General features: G+C 38.6%; 1 protein-coding gene across 2 annotated transcripts in view; it reads left to right on the forward strand.

Annotated features, from left to right (window-relative positions):
* Positions 1-23592, forward strand: part of LOC125256493 (phosphatidylinositol 4,5-bisphosphate 5-phosphatase A) — a 27326-nt gene extending 3734 nt beyond the window's left edge. Inside the window, exons 2-13 of one of the 2 annotated variants that reach the window (XM_048172543.1) lie at positions 1062-1724; positions 3711-3818; positions 4038-4146; positions 4693-4809; positions 6554-6729; positions 7518-7629; positions 8371-8480; positions 8560-8770; positions 8944-9081; positions 10779-10844; positions 11088-11192; positions 21733-23592. In XM_048172543.1, the coding sequence (XP_048028500.1) occupies positions 1066-1724; positions 3711-3818; positions 4038-4146; positions 4693-4809; positions 6554-6729; positions 7518-7629; positions 8371-8480; positions 8560-8770; positions 8944-9081; positions 10779-10844; positions 11088-11192; positions 21733-22206 (2385 nt within the window). In that variant the 5' untranslated portion in view covers positions 1062-1065 and the 3' untranslated portion in view covers positions 22207-23592. Of the gene's footprint in view, positions 1-1061; positions 1725-3710; positions 3819-3967; positions 4147-4692; positions 4810-6553; positions 6730-7517; positions 7630-8370; positions 8481-8559; positions 8771-8943; positions 9082-10778; positions 10845-11087; positions 11193-21732 lie in introns of those variants that run through there. The other variant, XM_048172552.1, reaches the window with a different exon arrangement.
* Positions 23593-25216: the final 1624 nt, after the last annotated feature.

The following is a 25216-nucleotide window of genomic DNA, read 5'->3' on the forward strand; positions in this document are numbered from 1 at the left end:
CAACTGGAGTCACATGGATTAGTATTTTACTATGTTCCTGGGGCTTGAATGTGGTAGTAATGAAGGATGTCAATGGAGGGACAGAAAGCTCTCAGATTTCATGTCATGTTTATTTTAAAAGCATTTCAAAAAACAAGTGCAGCTAACAAAGTACCAAAATAAAAACAAAACAAAACAAAAAAAAATACAAAAATTAATTCAACTTATACTTGTGTAAAAACACAAAGAAAAAATGCTGTGAGCAGCAAAACCTGGCAGCAAACAATGCCTAGTGGGACATCCACAATATAAAACTGCATGTCTCACCTCAGACAAACATGTTCAGTCGCTTGCACCATACACAGAATGCCACCCCAAACATACTCAGACAATGGATTAAATAGACCAGTTTCCCGCCAAACCCTAGTGGGACAAACCATTGTCACAGTATTTCATAGCATAACAATGTCATATAAATATTAAAAATCCATATTCAACAACTCATTTCTTACATTCAATCACCATAATACCAACAAGCACAACATATAAACACAAAAGAAAACATTTAACATCATAGCATTCACATCTCTCCCCATATTAGAAAATGGTATGACCGACCTTAAGGCAAGTTCTGGCTATGCGCGCTACCAGAGCCAACCCCTAAAATACTGGCCCCGAAAGGTAAGGTCTAACCTGTGCTATAATATACAAAACAAACAAACAATAAACAAACAAACAAAAAAACAATAAAGAAATACTTTAAAACAAACAATGACTTTTATATATACCATAATGTTGGTATTATCCAATACCTATTATCTCAATACATACATCAACATGCATCAAATAATGAACTTTTCATAAAATCAGTACAAACACACATTAAATATTGAACGCTGATGCTCTAGTGATGATGGCATTGTCCAGGTTTATCATCACATTTCATTAAAAAGATCTTCGTTTGTGTTCTGAAGATGAACAAATGTCTTACGGAATTAACCCTTAGATGTTGATTAACAGCTAAAAACTTGCATTGAACCTGAAAAGTTCAATGGTTTTCTGGGTCTCTCTCGTCTCTCCAGGTAAATGGATCCAATGCAGCCCATTCAGAGCTGCTCTATGCCAGAAGGACCTACTGGAGTCTTAGGACTCCACAAACCACCAGTCTCAACCCTGCTTGGAAACCCCTGCAAACTGCCTGCATCCTCAAACTGCCAGATGGTCATGACTGGAAGCCCACCGGTGTTGGGACAGACCCCGGCACTGCAGACAAATCCAGCCATTCAGGAGAGAGTCAGACCAGACTCGACCGCACAATCCACAAATTGCATCAGCATCAGTCGACCCAGGCCTACGGCACTGGGTACCAAGGCAACAATCAAAGTCTCCAAACCCACTGATCCTTCATTGCAGGTTAAAGCTATGGGAACGCCCAACTTCTTGTCGCACTGCCCAGCCGAATCACCATTGCCTTATTGCAACCCCCCAAACCCACTGAGCCCCACTTCTCAACTCGGTTTTAACTCACCATCCATTCCCCCAACACTTCCAAGCCCTCCATCACAGCCCATCCGTGCAAAGACACAAAATAACCTAATCGCCAGGCCAGTCCCCAACCCAAACCCCAGTCCCCCGTCTAACCACATTCCTCAACCAATCCTAAGTCCTGAAACACATGTATCCAACGCAGGAGACACTACTGACAATAAGATGAACAAGACCATCTGTGAAGAGGGTGATTTCAGGTGAGATGTTATATACCTTGTTCATATTTATACAAGTTAGTTCTGGTTCCTTAAATCTGATTGGTCAGCATTCCAAGAGTGATGCAACAGTCCAACAGCAGTGAGAATTTTCTTGCTGTTTTTCACTGACTGTCAGTCTGTGCATCAGTGCTGTGGATTTTTCAGTGACTCTTTCTGCAGTGTACATAGTTAAAATGCCAGTAGGTGGTGACAAATCACTGCATATATGAGTTGTTCATTCAAATGATTCATTCAAAAATGCTGATTATGCAGGACCTAAACAAATGACTGGATGAATTCTTTCTATGTCAAAAATAGTAAGAGTATTATGCTAGTATGTAGTTCCGAATTCAATATGTGTTTATGAGTGAGTCACTGAATCATTCATTCAACCAATTTGTTCAAAAACACTTGCTGAATCTGGAACCGCATGCAAGCATTCTACTCTTACTATTTCTGCCATATAATGATGATATGGTAAAAAATTAAGACTAGCATGCTAGCACATGGTTCCAATTTCAGCAACAATAATGGAACAAGTGGCTATATTTATGAGTCACTGAATGTTACATTCAATCAATTTGTTTAAAAAACACAGATTTATTCAGAAACAAAACAAGTGACTGTCTTTATGAGTGCGTCATTGAACCGATTCATCTAAAAATGTTGATTCATTCAGGAACAAAAAATTTGGCATTCTTTGCCATCAGTCATTGAATTGTTCATTCAATTGATTTGTTAAAAAATGTTAATTTATTCAAGTGACAGTCTTTATGACTTTGTAAATCGTTAATTTAACCAATTCACTTTAAAACACTGATCATTCAGCAATAAAAATGTGTGTCTTTATGAGTGAGCAGTTGAATCAATTCAACCAATTTGTTCAAAATCACTGATTTTGTCTGATTCATTCATTCATTCACTCTTGCGAAGGTGATATTGCTTTAATATCTCTCAGATCAAGTGATATGATATGATCTGACTGCTGTCACTCAGTGACTGCATTTCTTCTGGGTTTGCTTATATCCACTGGCCTGAGGGGAGAAAATTTGCTGTTTGGTTTAATGGCTCAAATCTGCAATATGTGGTTTTGCGTTTGCTGAGGAAAAAGTCTAGATCAGAATGAGACCATCATTCTTCAGCATGTGGAGAAGCTCATTGGCCACTGCCAATGGCATGAAAGTCCACCCCAGTAACAGCCTTAGATTTCAAACTTGACATTTGGTCAGAGGGTCATTAACTGTTAACTTAAATGCTGAGAAATCGGCTAGTGGAATGGCAGCATAATGGACCTAAAGAACGCATGCTAGCAGAGCATTTTCTCATTCCTTAAATCAGCATAATATTTCTCGCAGAGCCTGGTGACAGAATGGACACGGGTGTGTTGAGCTGGCAGCATTCCTAGACACACAAATGTGTCTTGGATCCTTTAGCCTGTCATCTTTGACAATACAGACAAAGCCCTTATAATGCGTAATGCTGTTTACTCATCGTGCATGTGGTCTAATTAGTTAAAAGCGTTCAGCATGTTTTGGAAGCTATGATATACAGCAGGTGACATTTATTGCAGGCTTTTTGATTTGAGTAATTTTTTGATGACTCATAATACCATGATGTAATGTAAAGGAAAGTATGACCATGGATTTGAAACTATAGCTCTGATCCAAAACCTAGTGTAGCACCACACATATATCTATATATATTGTTTTTATCATCACTTTTTAGTATCGACTAGTATTTATGGTTATCAGAATATTATTTACTGTATTTATTGCTATTTCCATATTGTTATGCACTGTTTGTAAGGTGTGTGTGTGTAATTGCTGCCTATGAAGAGTGTTTAAAATCATTTATGAGGTTCCATTCCATTTCAGTTGGAAAGCTTCCTTAGAAGATAGCTGCCTATATAGGAAGTTTACAGCAAGTAATTACTGCAGTTTATTTTAAAATTTACATTAAAGGCACAATATGCTTTATTTCTTTTAGAGTGCATATTGTCACATGGAATGTTGGCTCCGGTATACCACCTGATGACATCACTTCCTTGTTTGGGCCTGGTGTTGAAAATGGGAGCACTGACATGTTTGTTGTTGGGTGAGAATGTCTGAAGTGTTGCATAGCGCCATTTTCTTACATACCTTCCATCATTGTTGATGAATTAATTAACCTTCCTCTGCATTCTCTGTGCTTTCTCATTTCCATGTCCTTTTTGTCATCTCGCATTCTTTGTCCTTGTTTTAAAGGTATTCTTCTACCCGTCTTTGTCTCCTCTGTCTTTCTTTCTCTCTGCTCTGTCCTGTTCTCTCTCTTTAGACTGCAGGAAGTAAACTCCATGATAAACAAGCGGCTTAAAGACGCTCTCTTCACAGACCAGTGGAGTGAGCTCTGCATGGACACTCTCAGTCGTTTTGGATATGTGTTGGTCAGTATGAAATCAAATGTCTAGTTCAGTCATGAAACTCTAGATGGTGCAGGCTGATAGGTTCTTTACATGCAGTTTGCAAGGTATCAAGCTGATTGGTCTTTGCTGATTCCGCAGCCAATGAGAGTGCTTGCTCAACATTTAAAAAGTCTGGTTCAGTGTTTGCAATAGTCTAGTCCTACTGCGAGCTATTAGAGTTCCTCTGAAACCCTCCACCTCCACCAGCTCCACCTGCCTAGATCATGCAGCAGCAGCAGCATATCTTACATGCTCACAGCAGCATGTCTGTGTTAGCTGTTAAAATATATAACTCTGGTTAAACAAGCAAGATATCAGTGATAACTTATGAAGAGAAATAGAGGAGACACTGGATGAAACTTTCTGGCATTCATAGTAATATACAAGTGTATAGGCATATCGTAGCACATGCATAAAAACTGATGTATACTTTTGGCTTTAGGGGCTTGTTCAAATTGAAATAGTGATGTTTGTTTTAGTAAACAGCATAATGAGAGGTTTAACTTGAAATATTTTACATTCCTCTAGGTGGCCTCTCAGAGGATGCAGGGGGTTTTCTTACTGGTGTTTTCCAAATTCTGCCACCTTCCCTTCCTCAGGGGAGTACAAACCGAAAGCACACGCACAGGCTTGGGTGGCTACTGGGTAAGTAAAGTGCGCAAAGACCTTTGGGAAAGAGTGAATCATTTCTAAACGCTTATGTGATTGTTGTGCTACATTAATACTTTAATGTCGAACATCAAACATCTGCATAATGTCGCGTCCCCCTGCCGTGTGATGTCTTTGATGATTACAGGAAAAGCGGAGTACATGGAAATTAGGCTGCGAGCGTGTTTTTGTGTATGTGACAGTGAGCGTGTATGTGCGTGTGACCCTGCTGTGTGTTGTTGTCAGCATGGCTCCAGGCTCATTCTGCAGTCTCCTTTGAGTAGGGCACAGTAGGACACGCAACAGCTCTGTTTCTGATCTATCTTGCAGTGCACAAACACACATTAGGTTCATCTCTGCTAGATCAAATACAGACTCAACACACACACAGCAGCTCTCAGTTTTCCCCAGTGCGTTACCAAGAAAGAGAGAGCACAACCCATGGGAACTGCAGCACCAGCGCTGCTAATAAACTGCAAGTCTCTGCACAGCCTATTTCACCCTTGACTAGGCAGCACACTTGTCCTTCTCAGCACAGTGTTTAAAGGGAAAGTTAATTTACAAATGAAATGCTCATTTACTCATCCTCATGTGGTTCCAACATTAATTCATAGTGATCACGTCTGTCAACCTCCAAAACATACAAATGGGCAGATAAAAAAAAAAAAAGTAGTGGTGGGGATTTTGATCAATTCTGGTGACTTGTATCTTTTTAATCTGTTCACCAAAAAGATTTGTTCAGCGATTCATTTTGTAACTTCTTTTGTAGGTTAAATTGTTACCCAGTAGATGGCGACAAGCGAGTGCTATGAGTGAGTCGTTGAATCATTTACTCAATAATTAAGTAACAGAATGAAAGAAAAAAAGATGATACATTTACTAAAAGGCTCCAGAAAGTGTTTTTGAGCATCATCAGCACACAGTTACAGTTACAACAAAGCAGGACTATACTTTTTGCTTAATTTTGTAAACTGCATGGTATAACTTTTTTTTTTTATCAAGCTATAAAAAAGACAACAATAATAGCTAAATAAAAATATAAAGTATTAAAAAAGTCTTTACATCATTTTAAATGTGAGACTGAATTACATGCCAAATTGAATGAACAGTTTTCAGTTGAGTTTTCGTAATTTCGTTATGTGTACTCGTCAATATTTGATGTTGTTGTTTTTTAGCTTTAGTCATTTTAGTAATTTTACTCAAACTAATTTTATTTCAGTTAGTTGCCAAGGCCGTAATTATGTGTTTTATGTTTTAGTTTTTATAGATGTTTGATAACATCTATATTTTTTTTATTGCAAAAATTACAAAAAATATATTTTTAATAGTTTTAGTTAACAAACAAGATTAATTCCAGTATGTTCACGAATGAGACTTCAAAAGCCACACAATTGTTTTGTGTGAAGAACAAACCAATATTTGAACCAATGTTTTTGTTCTATGTTAGTTTGACAGCTGTGATCATTATGAACTGTTATTGTATAGAAAAAAGATACATGAAGATTAAAAATTTAATTTTTTCCTTTTGGGTTCCATGGAAAAAATAATAGTGTTATAGTTTAGATCAACATGAGGGCGAGTGAATAATTTTTCTAATAATGTTGTTTTTTTCTTTCACCATTAGGACAAAGTACTGTTGTTTTTTCTTTCACCATTAGGACAGACACTTTACTTTGGAGTGCAGCGATGCTGTATTATTAATGTCTACCCATTATCCTCTGCATTTATATCTTTGTCTCAGGGGAATAAAGGGGGTGTGAGTGCACGAATGATGGTTTTCGGACACCCTGTGTGCTTTCTCAACTGCCACCTGCCGGCTCACATGCGTAACCTCGAGCAGCGGATGGAGGACTTTGAAAGCATCCTACAGCAGCAGCAGTTTGAGGGCAGCACCGCTGTGGGCGTGCTGGATCACGAGTGGGTACCTGGGAAAAAAAAGATCCTTGATGCCTAGCCTTACTTTTGTACTATTAATGCTGCACTATGTAACGTTTTGGCCCTCTAGAGCTTAAAACATAAAACTGCACATGTCCTGCAGAAGATCTTTTGGTTGTGCTTCAGCTCTGAATGTGGTTTGAGGCACTAGTGTACACTAGTGGATATGGACAAATTAAATATTAATAATTTCTTTGTTGGAGGAACCAGTGATTCCTCTGAGGTTTGCTGCTTTGAATGATCCATGTTCGATTTTTCTTGTTTGGGGCTACTTTTCTCTGTGTACGGATATGACGTAACACGCAAATTATGCATGTGTGATATGCAGTTTCTCTGCAAAATCCATCCCGACCACTTTAAAATATTCGTATTATAGTAAAAGTGTATTGTTTTAAAGATATCGTTTGGAGGATGCATTTTTGCACTCTCATTAATGACATTTTATTTTGTTTTTATCAAAATAGTTACATAGTATTGCTTTAAATAATCTTTCATATAATGTGCAGTCAGTCAGTTATCATCACAAAATAAACCCTGACTGGGTGATCTGAAACCCTGACACAAATGTTATTACCACATAAATAAATAATTGGATATGAAATAATAATTTGAAATTATATTATTATGTGATACCTTTTTCTTAGACCATTGCGTTTTGTTGGTTTTTACAAACTGGAATTTTTATCTTTATTTGAGCATTAATCTGAGTTGCTTTATGCTGATGAACTTTGACCTGTTAGGTTCACTGGAACTTATTGCATTCTTCACAGTGTGGTGTTCTGGTTTGGTGATCTGAACTTCCGAATCGAAGGTTATGATATTCACGTGGTGAAAAGTGCAATTGAGAATGACAAACTGCCTCTACTGTGGGAAAAAGATCAGGTAAGAGAGCAAAAATTCCAAAAATGTGAAAAAGAAATGTGCTTAATTATATTGAATGCGCACTTGAAGTTAAGTAGACAGTAGAAGTAATTATGAAATTACATATAAAGATGATAAATCCTATTTAAGTGGATCAAAAAAGCACTCTAAATAACACACAAAAAAAGTGTTGGGAAAAAAAAAATCATTCAGTTTACACTAAAGTATATTATTTAAAAGTGGAATATTTCCATAATAAGTACTGACCTTTTTGGAGAGTAAGCTAAAGTGTTTTTTTTTTTTTTTATAACAATGGAGGCCCTGTATCAAATGCTTGCATAGTGCTCATGAACACTCTTTTGAATCATAAAATGAATGTAGAACGAGGCTTCAAGTCTAAATCACCATTTGGAACGGGGACTGATTGCTGAGGTTCATGTGATTTCAAGGGTATGAACCGATCCAAATGCTGAATCAACGTTGGACACAGATAAGCTCAGAAAATTATCCTTGTTTTAGTCACATAACGCCAGGTGTCTCTGTGCAGATCTTGGCAATACTGATTTTTCAATCTGTTACCACTAGAGGTCAGTGTACTACATCTATAAACAAAGCGGCTTGATTCAGCTCTTTATAAAGTTCATGTGCACTGAGATGCAATATAAAGACCCTGGATTGTATTGTGTTGTCTGCTGGATTGGGTTGTTGTTAAAAAGATAAAATGAAAGAACATTTTGTCTTTTTGTTTTGTCTTTGTCACAGCTCAACATGGCGAAAAAAAGTGAATCTATTCTGGAGGGATTTATGGAAGGACCCCTAAAATTCCCGCCAACTTACAAGTTTGATGTGGGGACACACACTTATGACACAAGGTGTGGGATTGTGTTATGCTTTTCTTCATGAGTCTTTCTGTTTCTCTGGGCTCTCATTAAACCTGGCTTTCTTTCCTAGTGCAAAAAAGAGGAAACCTGCATGGACAGATCGCATTCTGTGGCGTCTGCGCAGGACGGGCTCCCCTGTGCCGTCTCATTATTCCGCCCTGCAGCGGGGTCTGACATCATGGCTGGGTGGCGCCACCAGAGTTTCCCAGCACTTCTACCGCAGTCACAAGGGGTTCACTATTAGCGATCACAAGCCGGTGTCCGCCCTCTTCTCTTTGCATGTGAGTCTAAAAATGGCGGGAAAGATACTGGATAGTCTGTGAGCCTGTATTTTAGGCGTACAGTGTCATGTGAGATATTTATTATCCTGACACTTCCACTTTTAAGAGTTACTTTTTACAAGTTAAAAAAGTTTTTTTTAAAAAGTTGCTACAGTACACTTCTGTCCCATCAGTTTCCCTATAAGGTGAACCTACCATTAGTGACACTGGAAGTGGAGAAAGAATGGACCAAGTTCTCTGATGCTACAGCCAAACTCACAATGGCACACGGCTTTCAGAGGAGTTCATGGGACTGGGTGGGACTGTACAAGGTAAAACATGAATGGCATATTCAGATAAAACTAAATTTAATTCAAGTGGGTACATTTCATTCCATTTTTTACTTGGAAAATTATACGCATTATGTTATTATAATAATGAATCACAATGGTTTTCTAATAGGTGTCATTAACTCTATTAACCTCATTTAAATCAAAGTGTTATTTATGCTCCACTATCATCAAAAATAATTGCTAAAATAAATTCCTGCCTACTATTGGTCAATAAATAGAAAGTCCTGCCCACAAACTCACGCCATTGGTTGAGCCAGTGTTGCTATGTTGGGCTGGTCAGGAAACTCAAACAAATGGAGCAATGTATTGAAAGGACCACAGAAACACAATCTTTCCACTTTCAAGGAAATTAACCTATAATTTGCTTATAGTTATTTTTGTATACTTTTATTATAGAAAAACACATTTAGAGGGTTAGTTCACCCAAAAATGAAAATTCTGTCATTTATTACTCACCCTCGTGTCGTTCCATATCCGTTAGAGTAAGACCTTCGTTCATCTTCGGAACACAAATTAAGATCTTTTTGATGAAGTCTGATAGGTTTGTCTCTCCATAGAGATCCAATGCAACTACCACTCTAAGGTGCAGAAAGGTAGGAAAAAGACATCATTAAAGTACTTCATGTGACTCCAGTGGCTTAAACTCAATTGTATGAAGCGACGCAAGTGCAAAAAAAACATAATACACCACTACAACAATATTGATCTGCGTGTTCATGAGAGCTTCACAACGCATGCGTGTTGTGTTCAGACTCGCGTGTCAACTCAACGCACATACGTGAGTGTTCACGAGAGCATCACGACGCATGCGTTTTGTGTTCAGACTCCTCTCGGACTTTATCAAAAAGATCTTAATTTGTGTTCCAAAGATGAATGAAGGTCTTATGGATGTGGAACGGCACGAAGGTGAGCAATAAATGACAGAATTTTCATTTTTGGGGGAACTAACCCTTTAACAAGAAAAAAACATGAACAAAATAAATGACAAATTATTTTGATAAAAGTTTTCTAGCCTAATTGTCTGATACAATCTAATTTTTACCCAACACTTATTCAAAAGCACCACATCAAGCAACAGACACAAGAAGATTTTTCACATGATTTTTTACATAAACACTGTGACATATTGTTTATCTGAGACTTAACTACGTGATCTGACCAGCTTTATCATGCTTTTTTCTTTCACTTTCATTTACACAATAGAGATCATGTTTTCATGTTCTCATCTGGACAGTTTATGAGTACAAATGCACTTTTACTTTACTTAACTCTCACTTTACTTTAAATCATTACTAGAACATGTGATTTGGTTGACGTTTAGTTGCCTAGCTTGCAACCTGATCACGCTGTACTTGTTTGTTGTCTATACAGAAATATTCAATCCAGTGTTTATATTTACATGCTGTGATACACTGCAGATGTTTGACCCCTTTGATTTCATTTGTATTTCTTACTGTATTCATTTCAAATGAATAAGTTTATGTCCACTATTAATGATTTAATGATCAATTATTAAAAGTTCAATCTCTCACTAAATTCTTTTAAATGTTGATGACAAAAAAATAGATGCACACGCCCATACCACATGGGCGACGTGGGGTGCAAATCTGCACCTATATATTAAATTAAATAAATTATTTATATACTTCATGTTACTTTTCAATTGTCTTTTTTAGATGGGATTTAAGCACTACAAGGATTACGCTGCATATGTGTGGGCCAAATCTGAGCATTCAACGCAGGTAGGACATGAAAATGAGATGTTTCCTGAAGATCTGAAAGATATTAGCAGCCTGACCCTGACCTTTACGTCTCTTGGTGTTAACTGGACAATACTTTAATCCCAAAATCAAATCATTCCTAGATAATCTTGGATTGAAAGCTTTAAGAAAGCTTTAAGATCACTGAACAGTATTAATACTAACAAAGTAGCCAGTGCTGACTCTCATTATCTAACTTGTAACTTGTTATTTCATGACCTTCAGGTGACATTTTCTGAGGAAGATTTGCCTAGAGACCCAGGGGAATATATTCTGGGATATTACAGTAACAACACGAACAGCATCGTGGGAGTGACAGAACCATTTCAGGTCCACATTTCTCTCACACAGCTACATTCTGATTCAGCACAAATGCAAATATTAGTTTGGTTTGAACAAGCAGCTCAGTAGCTCTGAGTGTGTTAGTCCAAGGGCATGATGACTGGGTCATTGCAATCTGGGATCACTACTGTCAACATCTGAAGTATTGATTGCAGCCTTGATTTGTATTTGAGGCTGGATATCCACAAATTACAAACATAGACTCAGTTGTCATTTGAATTTCAAACTTGATGCTAGACACCACATAATGCAAGCACACACAATGGAAAAAGACACAATGTACAATTGCACAGTTTGAAGTGTTAAGGCTGATTTATACTTCAGCGTCGGACCTACGCCGGAGCCTCTGCGCCGTAGGCTATGCGTCTGTTTTCATTTATACTTCTGCGTCGTTGTCCGCATCTACGTGCATACAGACCACTAGGAGGCAGTGTATGCAGTCATGTTGAGTATCAAAACAAAAGCTGAAGAAGAAGCAGCTCGTCATGTACGTTGTCAGAAAAGCTTACAAACAGAAACGGCAGAGAAGCAGCAAATAGCTAATGACTTTTGTTGCCGTTTGACTTCATGTGTCCCCTGAAACAGAGTGTTTTTTCATTCATATGGAAGTTGAAAGCACTCGCTCTTCTCTGAGTGCTCCGCGCCAGTTTTTTGACCCGAGGGAGGGGTTCTAGCAGACCAATCACAGCGCTTGCGGTCCGCGTAGAATTAACACGTTGTTACATTTTTGAAGAGGTGTACGTCAGGCTACGTCGTAGGCTACGCGTGATACGCACAGCCTCGACGCAGAAGTATAAATCAGCCTTTAACATGTTATTTCCCCCCTATACTGTTCACTTTGGCACAAGGTGCTTCTACACGATTCACTTCGGTACTATGTGCACGGGGGGAGAAGGTTAGCGCTTGCGCAGGTAAGGGGGAGTCGGTGAGGCGGCAATGGTGAATATGTGTAACTTTGCTGTGCACGAAATAAAGTGAGTTAACTATTTAAGCGTCATGTTTATTTGGAGTAACAATGGTAGCAGAGGATGGTTAAAGAATGGCAGCAAGTTATAAAGTTCCGCCGAAGTTTGATGAAGCCAGGCCATACGAGTGTTGGAAAAATGTTAATAGTTAAAGGTGCTAAAGAGGAGGTTTTGTTTTATACATTTTTGCAATATTACTTGAAACTGTCTTTACTAACTGATAAAAGGCTATTTATTAGGTGCACTGAAAGGAATAATATTCATATACATCATCTGTGCACGAGGTAGGGCCTTAAAAACATCAGCCAATCGTTTACGCGATGATCACGTAAACGATTGGCCCTCTGGCTTGTCAATCACTGCCATGACGTTCCTTGTGAGAGACGAGCATGGCTGCGCGCTCCAGTAACTTTCCACACTCCACAGGCGCCGCATGCAATGTTTTTGTCAGGAGACAGGAGTAACAACTGCAGATTATGAGTTACATGCGGTGAGTCCGACATAATGAATCCACTAACACGACACAGCGAATGCCGGTGGTAAACACTCGTGTTCCAATACTCGTGCACGAGTTTTGGGAGGCGTTCCCTCGAAATTCTTACGCATGCACTCATTTCAAAAACTCAGTAACAGTCTTTGGTTTCTCAGTCGACGAAAAGATCCTCTTTAGCACCTTTAATATCTGGACACGGGTTACCGACCTCGACAAAAAGAAACAAGTGCTTGCTGTCACCTTGGGACTTGAGGGGGGGGGGGGTGCGTGAAATGGCGATGGAAATACCTGCGGAGGATTTGGATGGTGATAACGGTATGGCAACGTTGATGGCAAGGCTTGAAGCCTATTCATATTGTGATGGCATAACGAAGAATAGTTCAGTTTCCATGACAGACTACATAATTGATTTCGAACAGCGATACAACTGGGTGAAAAAGTATAATATGATGCTACCTAATGCAGTGCTGGCTTTTAAGCTGTTAGACACTGCTTGTCTCAACGAAAAAAGCAGGCAGCTAACATTGATGAAGTTTTCCTCCATGAAGTCAACTCTAAAAAGGATTTTCGGTGGGAAAACGTCAGGCTCATCAAATGGAATACAAGTGAACCAGGACGTGGCGTTTTTCACAGAACAAAGACCACAAGGAAGAGGAAAACGGAACACATTGTTTCAAAGTGGTCAACTAAAGCAGCCATTAATCCGCTGGATAAGTTCAGTAAGAGATCCAGATGTGCTATTTGCCAGTGCACATTTCATTGGACTAAAGACTGTCCTCATAAGAAAACTGAACATGTGAGAGTAGCTGAAGATGCAAGTGTAGAGGAATGTAACATTACATTATTTACAAAGGACTCCATGTCAGACGCAGAGATATTTATGACTGAATCATTGGGATCAGCGATTATTGGCACTGCTTGTACCTATACAGTGTGTGGTGAGAAATGGCTGGAAAGCTATATTGATGACCTCACCCAAGATCAAGTGAATGTGTTGATGCAAACAATAACTCCCAGTTGCAGACCATTTCGGTTCGGAGATGGGAATTTGGTATATTCCACAAGAAATGTGAAACTACCAGCTAAAATAGGACTGACAGAATGCCAAATTGAAACTGAAGTTGTCAAGGTTGACATTCCACTCCTGCTGAGTAAAACCTCTCTGAAGAAGGCAGGGACCATTTTGGACATGGAGAACGAAAGTCCAGTGATGTTCAAACAATCCATTCCTCTTGAATTTACGAGTTCTGGACATTACTGTGTCGATATCAGAGACAAAGAAACTAAAACAGGACAAACAGAAGAGGAAGTCCTAAAAGTGACAGAAAATATGTTTCCAGATGAAAAACACAAAGTCCTCCTGAAGCTCCATAAACAGTTTGGTCATGCGTCGGCAGATAGGCTACAGAGGCTCATTCACAGTTCAGGAAATAAGGACAAAGAATGCTTTACTATTTTACAACAAATAGTATATGACTGTGAAATATGCCAAAAGTACAAAAAGACAAAGCCAAAGCCTGCTGTGGGCTTGCCCTTAGCTTCGGAATATAATGAGACAGTGGCGATGGATCTACATGAGTTGGAACCAGGTATACGGTATCTCCACATCATCTATCATTTTACACGTTTCAGTGCTGGAAACATTGTGAAAACAAAAAGGTCATCTGAAATTGTCAGCTCCTTCATTCACATTTGGATTAGTGTCCGTGGCGCCCCCCAGAGGCTGTTCAGTGACAATGGAGGGGAATTCAACAACGAAGAGATCAGAGACATGGCTGAAAACTTTAACATTGAGACAAGAACAACAGCTGGATAGTGGATACAGTCCCTGGTGCAACGGACTACTTGAGAGACATAATTAAACACTCACGAGATCATTCAGAAGGTCAAATGAGAAAATGGATGTGACTACCACACTGCCCTTGACTGGGCCCTCATGGCTAAGAACAGTATGTTGAATGTTCATGGCTACAGTCCTTATCAATTAGTGTTTGGACAGAACCCTAACCTTCCTTATGTATTAGTTGATAAACTACCTGCTCTAGAAGGCACCACTGAGAGTGCTAGAGTTGGAGAACACATTTCTGCTTTACATGCTTCTAGGAAAGCATTCACTGAAGCAGAGTGTTATAAGAAGGGCACTACGCAAACAGCTCAGGCCCACAGATGACATTTATTTGACAGGAGACAAGGTATATTACAAAAGAGCAGACTGAGTGGAAGGGACCAGGGGTAGTTATTTGTCAGGATGGAGCTGTTGTATTTGTAAGACATGGGGGGACTCTCGTTAGAGTACATCAATCCAGGCTCTGTAAGATAAACACACAAGATCAGGAATTTCAGGAAAAGCAAATTGTGCAAGAAAACAACCAGACACCAAGTGCAGTTTAAACAATGCAATAGGAAGCTCAGATAACATAGACAGTGAAGTTTTGAACTTTATCGTTTTCAGTGATGCTTCCCTTGGAAATCTCCCTGATGGTAGCACACAAGGAGGGACATTGATTGGTCTCATGGGAGGAGGAGGGAAGTTTCCTCCTCTCAGTTGGCAATCTAAGAGAATTAGATGTGTGGTGAGGAGTACTCTGGCAGGGGAAATGCTGGCCCTGTCAGATCGAATAGATAATGCCATTTTTCTGGCTAACCTTTTTTCTGAGCTCACAACTGGAAATGTTGAACTTTAATGCTCCTCCGTTGGTCTGTGTGACAGACAACCACTCCCTGTTTGATGCCCTTAAGTCAACAAAACAGGTCACTGAGAAACGACTTTGACTGGAAATAAGCAGCATAAAGGAGCTCATACAGAGTAAAAAGATAAAGAGGGTACTCTAGTCAGACACAAAAACTCAACTCGCTGACTGCCTTACCAAAAAAGGAGCATCTGCTCTGGTGTTATTGAAAGCACTCAGTGAAGGACTGTGGACACAAAGCTAAAAAAAAATATATATATATATATATTTTTTTGCATATTGTATATGCGACTGCTGTTTTGTTGTGATAACTGTGGCCTTTGTTATATGTTTTTAAATATATAACATTTTATTTATATATTTATTTTGTTTTGTTTTTTTGTTTGAAGTATAGGTAGATTGTTAACATGTTACTTCCCCCCTATACTGTTCACTTCAGCACAAGGTGCTTCTACACGATTCACTTCGGTACTATGTGCGCGGGGGGAGAAGGTTAGTTCTTACGCTGGTAAGGGGGAGTCGGTGAGGCGGTAATGTAGACTGGGTAAACCCAGCCTGATCTGCCAGCGATTTGATTTTGCCCAGCAACTCAGTCTGGAAACCCGTACATACTGCTGCTTCTGTTACACTTTTGCAGGAACCAATCACAGACTGGCTTATCCACCTTGCTCGCTATTGGTGGGTATAACACGATGACGATAGAGAAGCGATGGCAAGCATGACCGTCAATCCAATTCCTTTTAACCTTTTGACGATGCTGAATGACTTCTTTAGTTTAGCAAACAAATCGCACGAGTGGGTGTAAATACCACTCACTTTCATGTTTTTTTTTTTTTTTTGCACAACCTGCAGAAATCGCTCGATGCCATTACTGCTTCTGCAAACCGCTGATCAATGCTACAAACCAATACAAACTAAACCTGACTGGAGTTTTCACATCGCTCTGCAAAGTATGTCACCCGGATCGTTGATCTGATTGGTTGAAGGACTATCCAATTGCATGAATAATGCTCGTTGATCACGCCTCTTGTGCAGTAGAAAATACATACAGACTCCCCAGACCAATGTTCAATTTTAAATTGAGCTTGGTCTGGTGATAGCCAGACAAGCGGTAATGGTGAATATGTGTAACATTTCTGTGCACAAAATAAAGTGAGTTAACTATTTAAAGTTGTGTTTATTTGGAGTAACATGAAGCATTAGTATTAGGTATTAGTAGAAACGAAACCAAAACCAACGTGGCAAAAATATTCACAGCAGTCTCTCCGTAAGATATGTCTTGCAAACCTTCTTCTGGTCAAAAAAATGCCCACTTAGACTGACAAATAAAGTTAATGATCACAGTTTGTTTTGTTTTGCATGCTGATTAAGGGCTGTTAAACCAGAAATCAGTGATACCACAATAATAGACTAGCTGAATAGAAATGAACTGAAAAGGTGTGTAGACTTTCCAAAGGTAGTAAGCACTCATTATTTCACAGACTGAAAACTCAAGACAAGAGTTTATTTGTTACTAAGTACCTCAAACAAAACTCTGAATATCCCAGCTTTGATGACATAATCCTCCCAAATTTCTTTCTTCATTGGACCTCCAGAGGAGTTTTGAAGATGGTGCCAATTTCGTCATGCATTTGAATGAATACAGACTGAAGCTTTCAAAGAGACAAAAGTACTTTAAATGTTCATGGACCAGTTTTTTCCAAGTTTTTTGAAGTCATGTGAACCAGTGTTATAGTCGAGACCAGCTCATTTGAGCCTGAGTCAAGACTAAGACCAGAATACGGTCGAATCCAAGTCTAGACTGAGACCAGAAAAGGCTTGAGTCCGAGTCAAGACCCAGACCAGAAGAAAGTTGAGTTTGAGTCTAGACCAAGACCAGAAGAGGGCTGAGTAAAGGCCCTGGTATACTTCAAACGAAGTTCTTTTTCGTTCTTCGTTTAGGTGTAAAACAAAGTTCGAAATGCGTGACCAGCGATATACTGTAAACGAATATCTGACGCCGTCCACACTGCTGTGATCGACTTTTAGATGAATATGTAAATATGTGCTGTGCACTTTCTTCTCAGTAACAAAAACAAACCTAACAAAAATGAGAAAACAGCAAGCATTTATTATAGAAAGCATAAGAAAAGCGCCTGATCATAACAACATGGGTATGTTAGCACGAGCTCTGCAAAGTAGCACTCCAGTCACGTCACATCTTCATATAGCACTTTATTTAATAGATTGCTTAAAATCAAGCAGCTTTACAGTATCAAACACGAAAAACAGTGTCGGTGTCTCATTTCATCAGAAGCACAACTTCATTTTGTACTATAAGCGGCTATCCAGTGTGTTCATGTTTTCACCCACGGAGATCTTACCTCAACGAACTCTACAGATCAAATGAATCAGAGAATACTTCCATGCGAATGAAGGCGGAGCCTCAGCGCACACCTCCTATTACGTTATCATCACTGACCAATGGTAGTGCAAAGGTGTTTTGCAGCTGGAGCGAACTTTTCCTGAAAGTTCGCTTTGGCAAGCCATTTCGAACTTCCAAAAAGAACACAAAACGAACTTTGTTTTGGCCTGATTTTGTTCGAAATGACGTCACATCAGTTCGTTCTTCGATTTCGTTTGAAGTATACCGGGGCCTTATGAGTCAAAACCGTGACCAGAAGAAGGTCAAGTCAGAGTCAAGACCCAGACCAGAAGAAAGTTGAGTTTGAGTCCAGACCAAGACAAGAAGATGGCTGAGTAAGAGACAAAAACGTGACCAGAAGAGGGTCAAGTCAGAGTCAAGACCCAGTCCAGAAGAGGCTTAAGTCCAAGTCAAGACCCAGACCAGAAGAAGGCTGATTTTTGGGTCAAGACTGAGACCAGAAGAGAGTCAACACAGTGTCAAGACCAAGACCAGAAGAGGGCTGAGTTAGAGTCAAGACCGAGACCAGAAGAAAGTCAAGTCAGAGTCAAGAGCCAGACCAGGCAACGGTTGCATAAACTGCTACGACTATTCTTACAAATTAGTCATAATTTTTTTTTCTTTAATGCCTGGATCAGACTACTCGAGCCTGATTTTGCCACGATCTGCTTGACGTAGGGTGTCGTAAATGACAACGGGTGTCGGGACGCAAGATTAGATCGTTTCAGCTCCTGTAACGTGTCACTGTGGACGACAACTGATGCCGCGTCTGCGATGCCTCACGACGTCGCGACAGAAAGACTAGCATGTTTAATTTCTTTCTCGGTCATCGAAGACGAGTTCCGTCACGTGTGACGCTGGCCAATAGAAGCACAGAAGCTCCTTCCTACATGCTTTCAAACATGCCAAAATGAAAGAGAGACAATGGTATCGTTCCTGCTAGGTGGTATTTACTGTACAATGGAGGAAATGTTTGTGGAGCTATGGCAACAATACTCCTGCATTTATGATGTTTTCTTGAGGAACTAAGTTACTGCGATATTTACTGCGTAAATAAAACATGTGTTACCTCAGTTCTCTTTGGAGGAAATCCAAATATCCATGCAATCCAGATATGTGTCCACTTTTGGGCTTCTCTGATGACAAGACAGAGCAAAACACACTGCTAGCCATTGTTTGTTTATACTCACAGCACCTTCTGTCAGTCCATAGTCCCGCCTTCTCTATGACAGCATGCGATGAATGGTCGGGTAGCAACATGTAGTCTGACTTGTTTCTTGTCCAAATTGTATAATCTGACACAGTGTCTATCGTGACTGACAAAAATATTGTGTAGTCTGAACCCGGCATAAGACTGTTCATAAGTCAATTACATAAAAACGTAAATTGATCTAATTTGATACCGAAAAGTAAGACTGATTACACATAACCAACTGATAGTTGTTCGTACTAGTTCTTAAGACACAGTCTCAATATAATGGCTATGTTTATGCAACTAGCCCCAAAAGAAGGCTAATTCAAGACTGAGACCAGAACATGGTTGAGTCCAAATCTAGACCAAGACCAGAAAAGGGTCAAGTGAGAGTAGAGGTGCACGATAACACAAATTTAGATTGTGAATATCTCCATGATCTGCCCATCGTGTTACAGCACACATTCTATCAGTTGCAGTTCTGTCGCCCCTGTCCCAACATACTTTACAGGACAAGACATTCACATCACATATTTAGCAATGCAGTGGTAGGGTTATGCCCACGTGACATCACAGTTCTTCGCCATCATAAAAGTTGTTATTATTAACGTGGAAGTATTATTTCCATGCTTTTTACAGCCTTGCCAGTTAAACATTTTATTCGCATGCTGTTCTGGCATAAGCTTTTCTAAGTTCATACTCCTGAAGCACACTCACAAAAGCCACAATGCGTGAGTACTGAACTAAGTTCTCTTTCGCATCTTATTGCACTTAAAAAGTTAAATACTCAGAATATTTACACATAAACACAGTTGTTTATATTTTGAGTGGATATAAACATTTCAAATGCATGACAGTATATTAGATCTGTGCATTCCATCTTAAAGTGACAGCAGCCTAATAAACCTGCCGCAGTCTGTGTCATTAGTGAAGTTCCTAAATGTAATTTTGGGAGGAGTGAACCCATCTAATCTTTCAGGTAACTGCTGGAGCATATAAGCAGCCACTCACCTTGCTCCAGAATCACGCCATCTCCCCAACTCCACCAACATAATTTAGGCATCTTGCTACCAGACTCATCTTCCAAGCATTAGCAGTCCCACTAGGGGATATACTGTATCTAAGCTTGTGTTGAAGCTGCTTCCTTCAGCCCCTCCACTTTAAGTTATTTTACCTTAATAGCTTAAAGATTATATGGACAAACAAACTCATAAAATGTTAATCAAGCAACAAAATAAAAAGAGATAATCACTCACTGCTCTTGACTGAATAACTTCGGTAGCTTTAAGAGGAATCAGTGTATATTTAATAGATACAATGAAGTCTATTTAATATTTTATTTTTGTATATTCATTTTCTTACTTGAATGCTACTGTTAAATACACCTCCTAGCTGAAAAAAAATTAAAGCACTGTTTATATAATTTGTATCTTATGTTGTATTTGTTCTATTTGTAATTTGCATATTTGTTCTTATTTTTAATAACATTATAACAAGATAAAATAATAAATTAAAATAAAGTGAAATAAGATTTTGGTTGTAATGCACACCTCTAGTTTGGCCCAAAATGATCTGTCATTCTTTTTTCTTTTGTTACTTTGTAAGGTGAAATTTTTAAAATAGGGAAATTAGTTTGGCGAATTGAAAAATTCTTAAAAAACCAACATGAAAAAGAAGTGTGGTAAGATCGTGAAAAAAAAAATTGTGATATTAGATATTATATTTTGCCCACCCCTAAGTCAGAGTCAAGACTGAGACTGAGACCAGGGGCCGGTTGCATAAACCACTTAGACTAGTCTTAAAAGTTAAGACACTAATGTTTTTCTTGAAGAGTGGTCCTAATTTTTAAAAGTCTCTTATATAAAAAGGTAGACTGGTGTAATTTGAATTAGAAAAATAACATTGATTACCCCTTGGTTAACTGCAAGTTGGTCAAACTAGTTCTTAAGACACAGTCTTAATATAGTGACTAAGTTTATGCAACTGGCCCCAGAAGAGGTTGAGTTTGAGCAAAGACTATAGATATATAAAGACGGTTCACTCCTATTAGTTATGAATGGGAGAAACTGCAACGCGCAATATGGCGGAATACGTCCCGCCTTCTAAGTAAAAGAGCCATTCGCTGATTGATAGTCATTGCATCACTGCAGCTGCCGTTAGAGGCTCCGGTTCCCATAGAAACCTGAGACTCACGCTTAGGACTGCACATACGCATTGGCTCGTCTAGCCTGAAAAATAAGCTTTTTAACGCTATAAACACCACTTCCCTTTGTCAGCAAAAGCCTCTAAGTCCACAGAAGAACCAACTGGAAGGCGCAAATTGAATCATATGATTTCAAGATGAACGACGCTGTGCAAATGAGATGACTTTTAATTGCCGAGCTGCAAGATATCATCATGTTTTGTCCATCGTTACAGTGGCAATGACAGGATTTTGCGAGCAGCAAGTAAACACAACAGTGTTCCTTTTGCTGTTGTAAAACAGAAACTGATGTTTTACTATGTCTTGTTTTCCAAAGAGGTGGACTTTTTTTTCAAAAAAAATAAATTGTTAAATACCAATGAATTGACTAGGGACGTTTTTGAAAATAAGGCATTTCAATAACTGACTAATAACCTTTTCATTGCCATTGAATTGAAATTACTGAACCTAAACATAGGAGGCTGGTAAAAAATGCTCATTTTAAAGAAAACATGTCAGATGGACTTAGAGTTTTTTGTAGTGGAACTCTTCATATTCTTTGTCTATATATTTTCATTCTCTGTGTATATTTTTTCTCACAGGTGCAGCTTCCCATGTCCACACCACCTGCACCAGCATGTCGTTCACACTCCGACAGTTCAGATGTCAGCTCTGAAGATGACAGTACACTGGTCCTGTTGGCTCCCTGCTCTCGTAGCCCCAGCCCTGGAAACCACAGCGGCAAACGGCATCACCACCAGAAGCGGCAGCGCAGCCGCAGCCCCGCTGTACCTGCACTCTCCACAACGCCCCTTCCCTCCCTGCAGTCTCTCAGCCTGTGCCCACGTCCCCGTGACGGCCCCACACGGAGCTCCTCCCCGCACCCTTCAGCCAATACCAAGAAAGAGCGTCTGGTTTCTCCAGACACATTAACCTCGCCCTCCCTCAGTCCTCTTAGCCCACGGAGCCCTGTGTCTCCCGGGAATGGAGTCAGCGCTCCAGAGGCTCTAATAGCGGCCATTTTAGGAGAGCCCAGGCCCGCTCCTATAGGAAAAGCAGGGGATGTGATTCTCTGACCAATCCCCCACCCCTTCCTTTCGATTCATTTCTAGACTTTAGCAGATATTGTAATGCAACTATAGAGAAATGGCCTGTTTCAGGTCGTCCTCTGCCGCTTTTAAGACCTGCAGCTGTTTGTGATCTCATGCCTTGTCGTGCTTAATCATTCACAAACTCTTCCTTGGTTCTCAGTGGGTTTGCCAGTAGAGATTCAACTGGCCTATCCATTTTACATTATTTATTAATGGCCCTGTTTCCACCTGGTATTAAGATGCGTTTTGGTCGATCAGATCACAAGTGGATGATGCTAAATACAAGTGTAAACGGGGTGTAAAATGTTTTGAGCTGGTCTGCTTTAGTAGTCAAAAGTAGTCGTAGTAGAAAGTAGAAGTAGTCGAAAACACATTCGACCGGATTGCCTTATGCTTATGTGGTCGAATGTGTTCGAACAGCCACTAAAGACCGCCTACTCTCCGCCTACTGATCTAACGCGTAAACGTTATGGGAAACGTGCTAGCCAGACAGGATTTAAACTTTCTTGGTTTGAAGACGAAAAACATACCAAGCACAATGTTCTCACACCATTTCTAACACACACTCACTGTGTTCACCGTCGTTTTGCAGCTGTCAGAGTAGAAACGCTTTTCCATCCCCCCCCTCAAAGAAATCAGGACAAAAGTGGTTGAAATTGGACAAAAGAGACGGATTAAAATACTAGGTGGAAACGGGTATGTGTCTCCACTGTCTATTTGTGAACCAATCGATTAAAATGCATCTTAAAACCAGGTGGAAACAGGGTCAATGATAGATTGTAAATGGTGACAGAACAACAGTGCACATTCACCTTATAGTGCAGGACAACCTGACCCAAGGTGAAACTGTGCTGTTACCGTAGAATCAAAGCAAACATTGATGTCAGCATACATCTCAGCCTTTACTCTTAACTTAATGGTTGACTGGATTTAAATGCCCAATGTCTAGAAATTTTTTATTGTGGGAAATTAACAAAAATTTCCTTTGTTAAAATATATTGGTTTGAGTGACAAGAAACAAGAAAAATATGGGACGTGTTTTATCTTCCCTTTTTGAAGTTGGTAATCCTATTTATTTTATTGTTTTAACTAGTTTGCAAGCCACCAGTTGAGAACCATTGATCTAGAGTCACTAAAATGTCTATATAATGTAGGGTCCAAAAGTCTGAGACCACACTGAAAATCTGGGATTCAAAACCTAATTTAAATCTGAATGCTTACAAAAAGTTTTAAGATTTGAAAAAGACTATATATGTGACCCTGGACCACAAAACCAGTCATAAGGTTACATTTGTTGAAATTGATGTATGGTTTGTTAGGATAGGACAATATTTGACTGAGATGTAACTATTTGAAAATCTGGAATCTGAGGATGCAAAAAAAAAAAAAAAAAAAAAAATTGAGAAAATCGCCTGTAAAGTTGCTCAAATGAAGTCCTTAGGAATGCATATCCACTCACAAAAATACATTTTTTATATATTTATGGTAGGAAATTTACAAAATATCTTCATGAAACATGATCTTTACTTAATATCCTAATGATTTTTGGCATAAAAGAAAAATCGATAATTTTGACACATACAATGTATTGTTGGATATTGCTACAAAATACCTGTGTGACTTATGACTGGTTTTGCGGTCCAGAGTCACATACATTATACATTTTGTGTATATAATAATAATAATAATAAAAAAAAATATATATATATATATATATATATATATATATATATATATATATATATATATATATATAATGAAATTAACAAAATAAAAAATAGAAGCACTTTTACTGGTGAACTCCACTGTGTGTGTGTGTAGTTGGGGTCAGTAAGATTTTCAAAAGAAATTAATACTTTTATTCAGCAATGCATTAAAATGATCAAATTGACAGTAAAGTCATTTACAGTATAATGTTACAAAATGTTTCACTTTCAATTATAAATGCTGTTCTTTTGAACATTTTTTGAAAAAAATGTATAATGGTTTCCACAGAAATATGAAGCAGCACAACTGTTTTCAACATTGATAATAATAAGAAATGTTTCTTGAGCATCAAATCATCATATTAGAATGATTTCTGAAGGATGTGACACTGAAGACTGGAGTAATGATGCTGAAAATTCAGCTTTGACATTATAGAAATAAATTACATTTTAAAATACATTAAAATGAAAAACAGTTATTTTAAATTGTAATAAAATATCACAATTTTACTGTTTTACTGTATTTTTGATCAAATAAATGCAGCCTTGGTGAGCAGAAGTAGAAGAAGAACTATACTTTTAAAAACATTTAAAAAAAAATCTTACTAATAATTGGTGCTGTATGTACATAATAAAAACAGGACGTCATACATACAGTGATTTTACCATGTGCTTAAAATCTTGTTTACCATGGTAAAATCACTGATGCAGAATTTATTTAGGCTTATAGTTTTTTTGAAAAAAGGAACAACAGCAATATGACAAAAGACACCAATGATTAACAAATATAGGTTGCCTGTAGTCTGTTTAATGTTGTCCATTTATAAATTTATAGCAGCAAACAAAGGAAAACTGACTTCAAAGGAACATATTTTAGAGATTTATTTCAAATTGACAAGAACTTACACTTTGCACAAGTATAAGAACAGGTAATGTTAAAAAGGCCAAATGTCATAGTATGAGTACGCATATATATGTCAGAGGTTTTGCACATACTAAGACAACAATCCCTAATTTTAGAATACGTTACTCATTAACACCCATCAAGCCTCTCCTGAAACAGAGCAAACCTTTGACATGAGCGGCTGATTGAAGACAACCAATCACATCAGCTCTGCTCATTTATAGTATTTTGTGTCATTATTTAATCTGTTTGATCTGAGTGAAGCTTGTGTGTGGTGTGCGTGAACGCATATTGATGGTGAAAAAATATACACCTCAAGCTCATGTCAAAAGAAATGTCAACTTTACTCTCCTCAAAAAAACAAAACAAAAAAAAAGTCTATTTT

Source organism: Megalobrama amblycephala, linkage group LG2 (genome assembly GCF_018812025.1).
Source record: "Megalobrama amblycephala isolate DHTTF-2021 linkage group LG2, ASM1881202v1, whole genome shotgun sequence".
In the NCBI taxonomy this organism is placed as follows: domain Eukaryota; kingdom Metazoa; phylum Chordata; class Actinopteri; order Cypriniformes; family Xenocyprididae; genus Megalobrama; species Megalobrama amblycephala.